Source organism: Spinacia oleracea, chromosome 1, assembly GCF_020520425.1.
Source record: "Spinacia oleracea cultivar Varoflay chromosome 1, BTI_SOV_V1, whole genome shotgun sequence".
Taxonomy (NCBI): Eukaryota; Viridiplantae; Streptophyta; class Magnoliopsida; order Caryophyllales; family Amaranthaceae; genus Spinacia; species Spinacia oleracea.
Genome location: NC_079487.1, coordinates 108,526,639 through 108,535,688, shown reverse-complemented (window position 1 = coordinate 108,535,688; position 9,050 = coordinate 108,526,639). Strand labels below are relative to the sequence as shown.

The window sequence follows — 9,050 nt, the reverse complement described above, 5'->3', positions numbered from 1 at the left end:
AAGCATGGAGTTCTAAAAATCTGTCTTTTGCTGGCAGGCTAACCTTGGTGCAATCTGTTTTGATGACTATTCAAACATATTGGGCTCAGATTATGATTCTTCCCAAGAGTATCTTCAAAGCTGTTAATAGCATTTGTAGATGTTTTCTTTGGAAGGGTGCTGCTGATTCTAGTAGCCCTGGTAAGGTAGCTTGGAAACAGCTGTGCAGACCAAAGAATGAAGGTGGATTGGGGCTTGTTAACTTAAAACTTTGGAACATAGCTGCTATGGGAAAACATGTGTGGATGATTGCTACTCAGAAGGATAATATCTGGGTTAGGTGGATTCTCTCTGTATACATCAAAGGGGAGCAGTGGTGAGATTATTCCCCCAAGAACACAGATAGTTGGTACTGGAAATCTATCTGTTATGTTAGAGATTTGATGAAAGCTCATTTGTCTGAGGCTCAGTTATGTTCTATTCACAAATACTCAATCAAAAAAGCATATGGCAAGTTAATTCTTCCTGATGCTGCAAAAGTTTACTGGGCTAGTGCTGTGTGGTATCGTTTAGGCCAAGCTAAACATAGATTCATAACCTGGCTAGCTGTTTTAGAAAGATTGAACACTAAAGACAGATTAAGACAGTTTGGGCTGTCTATGGATGATTTATGCATTCTGTGTGGTGCTGCTACTGAGAACCATAACCATCTGTTCTTTGGCTGTCACTTTAGCTATCAGTGTTGGTCTCATATTGCCAGTTTTCTGCACATTAGTCTCACTAATTGCAGTTTGCCTCAGTTGATCAGATGGATTCACAGGAGGAACATCTCAAAGTTCAGAAAAGGGGTGTATTATACCTTTGTCTGGTGTACTGTCTACCATATATGGAAAGAAAGGAACAATTCTTTGTGGAACAATCAGATTAGCTGCATTGATAAAGTGTGTAGCATGATTAAGAGTAGTGCATGTAATAGGTTACATTCTGTGTTGCCTAAAGCTCTTAGCACTAAGGATAGTAGTTGGTTCTGCACCCTTGCTGAAGGGTAGTTTTGCTTGGCTTGTTGCCTGTTTTCTTGTTTCAGTGGAGGGTTGTTCCACTTGTTACTAATCTGTAATTGTTGTGCATAATATATACAAATACTTGCTTACCAAAAAAATAATAAAAAAAAATAAACTTAGAATCCTACAAGGACTCTATTTAATTAAATAATCCTAATAGGAATAGGAATTTAATCATACACCAAATCCTAATAGATTTAGGTATTGTGCATGGACACAAACACACACATGCACGGAGCCACGAGGGCGCCCGCACGCGTGCGCTCGGCCCACGCAGCCCACGCTGGGCAGCCTTGCCTTGGCGCGCTGGGCCTGCCTTGCGGTGGGCCTGGCGCTGCCTTGGGCTGGGCGTTGGCGCGCGTCTTTGCTTGCTGGGCGATGGCCTGGCTTCGTGCTGGGCCTTCGTCCGGCAGGCCTCGTCCGATGCTTATTCGTACGATACGCTTCCGATTAAATTCCCGGTAAAGGAATTCATTTCCGATACGAACAATATTTAATATTTCCGATTCCGGAATTAATTTCCGTTTCGAACAAATATTTAATATTTCCGTTTCTGGAACTATTTTCCGATTCCGATAATATTTCCGATTCTGACAATATTTCCGTTTCCGGCAATATTTCCGATTCCGGCAATATTTCCATTTCCAATAGTATTTTCCGATACGTACCATGTTTCCGTTTCCGGCAACATCTACGACTTGGATAATATTTATATTTCCGATACGATCCATATTTCCGTTTCCGGCAATATCATCGTTTCCGGAGTATTCATTTCTTGCTTGTGACGATCTCAGCTCCCACTGAAACCAAGATCCGTCGATTCCGAATATCCATAGATGGAGTATTTAATGCCATTAAATACTTGATCCGTTTACGTACTATTTGTGTGACCCTACGGGTTCAGTCTTATCATTAATTCCACTTGAACTGAAGCGGCCTCTAGCTAGGCATTCAGCTCACTTGATCTCACTGAATTATTAACTTGTTAATTAATACTGAACCGCATTTATTATACTTAATATTATATGCATACTTGGACCAAGGGCATTATTTCCTTCAGTCTCCCACTTGTCCTTAGGGACAAGTGTGCATTTCCTAATTCCTTTGTCGCTCGATGCTTGCTCATGAACATAAGGTAACAGTTGTCATCCTTATTATGTCCAGAGGTGTTTCTCGGTTTCAGAGTTCAACTGATCAAATAAAGAGATAATCATAGCCTATGATTCATCCGAGCACGGCCATGCATTTTACAGTTTCTAGCTCTCCGAGTGGCCTTGTACAACTTTTAAGCATCTCATCCCGATTTATGGGAGGACAATCCCAATCTTGCGATCTTGAGATTAGACTTCGTTTGATAGGTGATTACCTGAGCGTTGCCTTTATAGCCTCCTTTTACGGTGCGACGGTTGGTCAACGTCAAAGCAACCAGTTCTCAAACAAGTAATCTCAAATCACTCAGGTATTGAGGATTTAGTGTCTAATAATTTTAATGAAATTTACTTATGACAGATTTTCATCTCTTACAGTAAAGTTTCATAGGTCTGTCCGATACTAGTCTTCCCAAAGTAAGTATCTATGCAAATGATTACGACATTGCCATGTCCACATAGTTCAAGAAACAGAACTACTAGTCATCTTGCATTCTAGTCGTCTAACGTTTTCTATGTGTCCATCTTTATAGAAAACTCCGACCAGGGACCATTTTCAACTTTTGACATTCAAGTTCACTTGATAGACATTTCTTATTCACAAGACTGGTCCTGACAGTCTATCTTGAATATATCGTCAAATTTGAAGGGACTCATCATTTAATACTAAACCAAGATTAAAAGGAATATGAAAATACATTTCATATATGATAAATGTTCAACCCCAATGTTTTACAACCATGGGCCTCAAACCCATCTTTAAAACAGTTCATGGAATTCAAAGCTATGCTTGATTTCCAGTGCTACAATGTGAGTGTTGCTTCTCACTTGTTGCATAGGTTTAGTTATCATGCTATTCCAATATTAATATCCTTTTCATCGAATGTTCTTCGAGATATGATGATAAGATCCTTTTGAGTTTGTTTATTATGTGATCTAGTCTTTCTTACTTTGATAGTGGTTTTACGCATTTTGCAATTAAGAACCATCAAGTTAGCAGACGTTTTTCTTGCTTCAAGAGTGGTTCTACGCATTTTTCAATGAAGAACCATCAAGCCAGCAGATAGGTGATCTACCCAAGTTCAGTGAAGAACTTTAAACAACCCTGTTTTATTGCTTCTTAGGAAATAATTACTTTTACTTCAACTGTATAGTTTGCTAGTGATGCTTTGTTTGGATTTTCCTATCCAAGTAGTTCATAGATATGTGGAAGACTCTCCAACTATATCTTAGAACATAGAAATTATTATTTTAATTTCCCACGCAACAACTCATGGTCTTCAATCCATGTTGCCATTTCAAAACACGATGCTCTTTAGCTCGTCTTTGTCAATGGTTAACTCCAAAGGAACCTTGCTTGATCCTTTGCTAGTGTTTATGCGTGTAGCATCAATATTTAGCATATCTTTATTTCCTTGAATCAAGAACTATTCCTATGTACCTTTTCAAGTACCATAAGTTTTTCTTGATCTCAATCTACTTAATCTTTACTTAGATCAATAGAGATTGGTATATGTTCGTCATGCCTAAAGTCATACGATACGTTTTTGGCGATCCTTATATTATATTATACATGATAAATTCTTTTGCAAAATAATTCCCAATTGAATTCTATTCATGTAACTTTAGCTCATTCTAGTTTCGGTAGATACTAAATCCAGCTAAATTCTTTGACATATAATATAGGTTAAGAATCTTACTTAGATCCTTTGATGTTTAACTTAGTAAATGCTTATACATAGTTCAAACATCTTTTACTTAGATTTATTCATATGGGTCGAATATCTCAAATGGAGTCTTTCGTGTTTAATTTAGTAAATGCCATTACTTAATCCAAAACAATATCATAAGATCTTTGTAAATAGATCTTAATACCCAGTATGTACTAAGTTTCGCCTTGGTCCATCATTGATGAATAATTTCAAATCTAAGTCATTAGCATTTGAATGTTATTACACAATAGAGAGATATGTGTGTGATACACATAGGACCAATTAAGTTTTATGTACTCCCACTAAACTTCTTATACATCTATAAGAGTCATGTACATTTTATGAAACAAAAATACTTATTAGCTTCACTAAAATACATTTGTAATTCCCAATTGCTTGCTTAAATCTGTACTTAGATTTCATAAGCTTGCTTTCCTTTTCAAGCATTTATTTGGATCCACAAGTCTTATGACATACCATGTACATTGTTTATTCCAACATTTGATTGAGGAATACGTTTTGTCATCCAATTTCCATAAGTACCAATATGCAATCATTGCTTGAATTATAGACTTTAAGCATTACGATTATGCATGAGGTTTCAACACAATCCATGCCATGAATGTGCTTGTAACCTTTAGCAACTAATCTATCTTTGTGTTGTGAACACAGTTCCATGTTTGATGGTTTTTATCCTTAAAACAAACTTGCAACCAATAGGTGTGAAACTATTCTTGCAAATCAACAAAATTTCAATTTTGTCATCAAAACATTGAGTATGTTTTATGGCCTCTAACCATTTAAAACATTTGAGTCTATATATGGCCTCTAACCATTTTTAGGGAATCTGGGTTTCGTCATAGCTTTCTTACAGGTCACAAACTCATTAATCTACATGATAATAGTTTGACTGCAAGTTGTAGGTTTCTTCACTATCTAATAGAAGAATTGCATAGTTTCAGTGACCTGAACTCCATGTTTCTTCACTATCTAATGGAAGAATCTCATAGTTTCAGTGACTTGAACTCTATGCCTACTTGGGTATAGAACATCAAACAATAGAATATCAATAGCCACTTGAAAGTCCTTTGAATATTCTGTTCTCCTTGAAGCACTTGTAAAGTCTTCTAAGAGATGTCTATTTTTTAAAGCCACTTCTAAAGTCCTTAAAGAATAAGTGTTCGGATTTTCTAAAGAACTTCGAAAAGCCTCCGGTAATGTCCGATTTATGTTTGTTGTTCGCCTCGAAGACCTTTCAAGGTCTATTTTTTCCCACTTGTCATTTTGGAAACGAATCTCCAAAAGGACATTATTTCGAGCAAACAAACATTATGTTCTCAAAATTCGTGGTAGAAACAATACCCTTGTGTCTCATTTGAATAAATCACAATGAAACATATATCTAGACATGGGCCTTAGTTTGTTGAATAACAAACACTAAGCTCCCACTGAGTTTAGCAACTCTTTAGATATATATTTATGAAAAGATATTCTGAAATTACTTTTCAATAGCTTTGACGAATTTGGTTTAGTTTGGTGGTAGTTGAGCATTTTGTTTTAGAAATTATAGGAAAAGTCATATGATTCATCATTGATCGAATCAAGTACTAATTGACTTCGATCATTCCAACTTAGATATTCCATATCTTATGGAGCTAGATCGTGAATTTTACTACACACAATCATTGATGATCATTCTTGACTTAAGTAATCATCAACATGATCTAACCTAGATCTTTATGATTTCTTGCCAAGTGGATTTTATACTTCTGAATCTTTGAACTAGCCAAACAGATTCAACTTATATCACATTTGAGTAAATAAACCTATATTCACTCAAATCCATGTGAAATAATAAAGTCATAAAATCTTTCTTTAGCTTTGAACTCTATTGTCTAGGCGTTCTAACAATAGTTCATATCTTTTGTTACTTTCAACAAGTAAGACTAGTTGTCTTAAATTGATCTAGAAATCAATCAACTTTCAAAAGTCCATCAAAATAGAGCTTTTGAATGTTAACTTGTTGATATGGTCTAAGCAACAATGCTAAAGGTTAGTGGAACTCAAATCAAGAGATTGATTTGAACCTAGTAAATTTTTATTGTTAAAGAGTTGTTTGTTTTAATCAAGCACATTGACTCAACCCGTAAATGACCATTTCATTCAAATAAACAAACAAACAAGCATTGTTTTTGTTCTTCTGAATGTGAGTCTTTCTGTGTTTGAAGCAGAAATTAGGTATGCTGATTATGGAACAAAATAACCATTTAGTTCCTGCCTTGAAAGGACTTAAAACAAACTAGATGACCCTACAGCTAATGTAGCATTGCCATGCTTCATTTCCCACTTGTAGGCCATTAGTGTAGCCTAGCTTCCATTATTTGAGTTATTACCGAAGTAAGAACCTCAAGCGGTATATGATACCAAGGAAGTTTGATTCCTAGGTCACTTCTCTTTAAACATAAACTTATAGGTAGAAACGGAATTGTAAATTCCTTTCATTTGTTCCTATGTTTTCCTATTTCTTGTACCCTTTCTTATAGTCTTAAGAATTGAATTCTTTAGTGTTGACTTTTATACTTTGTTAGACATGTCCAATGTCACCAACAAGGTTCTTTACCATTTTAATTTATGTTGAATATTTTGTTTCAACTAGATGATCTTACTAGAAGCTTCTAAATTTCTCTAAGCATCGATCTATTCGAATGTCTAGGGACTAGACTCATTCGAGAATTAAATGGAAAAAAGATTTTAGGTTGTTAACCATTGGTAAAGCTGAGCGTTTAAACTCAATGCTTTATGATCTCAAAACTACATTGTATTTTGAATTCACAAGCACCAATTGGTTTGCCATTCGATTTTGATATTCGAAAACAACCATAAAAGTCGCTAAAAGAAACGTACATTTTAAATTGCTCATTTTCTCTCATTTCCGTGAATCGTTCTTGGATTCACTACCAATCGAGGAAATTTACTGTTACCTTTCTAAAAGGATTTACTGCAGTGCAAGATATTTAATTATAAACAATAATTAAAACATACATTGAAGCATGCAAAGTCTAAACATTTATCATGAGTAATAACTTGAAAATTAAAGCAATCATGCAATTTCAACAAGTTATTAGCATTTTATTCGAATTTATTGTTCCGGCAGGTGTGAATAAAATGATTCCAAGATCCTAAAACCATCGAAGAATTAAGCACAGTTTGTCGACTCAATTCTAAAACATTTTAGGTAAGCAAAAGCCTTTTTTCTAATAGTCTAGAAACTACTCTTGGTTGATAGGTACATCTAAGAACTTATTAGGTAAACCTATCGATTTTGCCACGACATAAAAGGACTCCTTACTTATATCGTTGAGTTTCACCAAAACTAACATGTACTCACAATTATTTGTGTACCTTACCCCTTTAGTATCGACAAGTAACACCTCGTTATGGCGGAAAACTATTACTAGGATCGATGTAAAGGATATCCAAGTAAGTGTTATTTTGGCATGGCACCTTTTAACTCAATTTTTAAGTTTGGAACTTAAGGCTCTCACTATGTTGGTAAGATTTTAAGTGAACTAAAATCCTTAATCATGCAACATAATCAAGCCACAATCTTATGCATAATAAAGACATATTTATAGCAATAAATAACTTAAAGCATGCATAAGATAAATGTGATCTAGTATGGCCCGACTTCATCTTGAAGCTTCAACTTCAAAGTCCGTCTCGAAAATGGAAACTTCGTTCTTGAATTTCACCGTGGGAGGCGCCATTTTCTCCAAATAGGATAAGCTATAATTAAAACTAATTACAACTATTTGATGGTACGCAGACCATATTTAAATTGAAAAATAAATTTGGTGCATTAGACCAATTACATTCAAATTAATGGTAAGCAGACCATATTTTCTATCCTATTTGGGCCATACTAGTCACTTCATAACCTGCAAAACAGTACATATACAATATATACCATTCACCCATTCATTATCATGAATGGCCCACATAATTGGTTAGTTAAAACACATTGTATGCTTCACATAAATATTTGAAGCAATTAATCAAGGGCACCAATAATCTACCAATTAAGTCCTTATTAATTCTAATCAAGTTGTTTAACCTTAAAGGATTTGTAGACCTAATCAAGAGTTTATGACTAAAAGGGCTCCCACTTAAACCAATAAATTCATATGCTTTACTAATTTTAAACATAAAAATGTATTTCTAGTCTAACCGGAAACATACAAGTTTAATTAAAATTTAAAGCTCATATAAATTTATAATTGAATCCACTTATTTAATTTTATTTTCAATCGAATTTAAATTAATTCAAGGTTTTAATTTTAGCAAAATAATTAGAATAAATTAAAATTTATGATAATTATAATGTTCAAAATAAAAATCCAAGAAAACAATTCAGATTATTAATTTTAAAATTAATTAAAATTACATGAACTGAAAATTTCAAATTAAATTTTTTTTAAAACGATTTAATCGTAATTCAAGGTACGCACATCACCACGCAACACACAGCCATAGGCCACACGCACGCAGCCATCGCTGGCCATGTGCGCGCAGCCTATGTGCTGCGTCGCATCCATCGCTGCACACCATCGCAAGGCGCCTCAAGGTTTGTTGGCCTCTGGCTCGCTGCGCGCGCCTGCCCTCGACGCACGCGAGCTTGCGCTCGCTGCGCGCGAGCGTTCATCGCTGAGCGTAGCTCTCGTCGCACGCGAGCCTTCGCTCGCTGCGCGCGAGCGTTCGTCGCTGGGCGTAGCGCTCGTCGCACGCGAGCTTGCGCTCGCTGCGCGCGAGGCTTCGCACGTTGCGTGCGGCAGTTGCGTCGTGGCGCAGCTCGCCTGCTGCCCACACGCGACTGTCGCTGCCTTGCTCTCGCCCTTGCCCACTCGCCCATCGCACATAGCACACGACACAAGGCAGGGCTGCTGCCTTGTGCTCGTGCACCATAGCCTTGCTCGCTGCATTCGTACCGCATGGGCGACGAGCTCCCTTGCTCGTCGTCGCATGCCCGCACTATACAACACCCCTTAAGGGTAACACGTAGCGTCCATTGCTTTGTGCGTGCAAGTTATATGAGCGAATCGCATAAAATTAAAAATTTTATTTTCAAAATTAATGACAAATTAATAAATCAT

General features: G+C 36.3%; 1 protein-coding gene across 1 annotated transcript; it reads left to right on the top strand.

The window, feature by feature from the left end:
• The first annotated feature begins 422 nt into the window (after nucleotides 1–422).
• On the top strand, nucleotides 423–1,028 carry LOC110786764 (uncharacterized). The gene has a single exon (XM_021991340.1). It carries the CDS (start codon nucleotides 423–425, stop codon nucleotides 1,026–1,028), a length of 606 nt encoding a protein of 201 aa, XP_021847032.1.
• The last annotated feature ends 8,022 nt before the right edge of the window (nucleotides 1,029–9,050 follow it).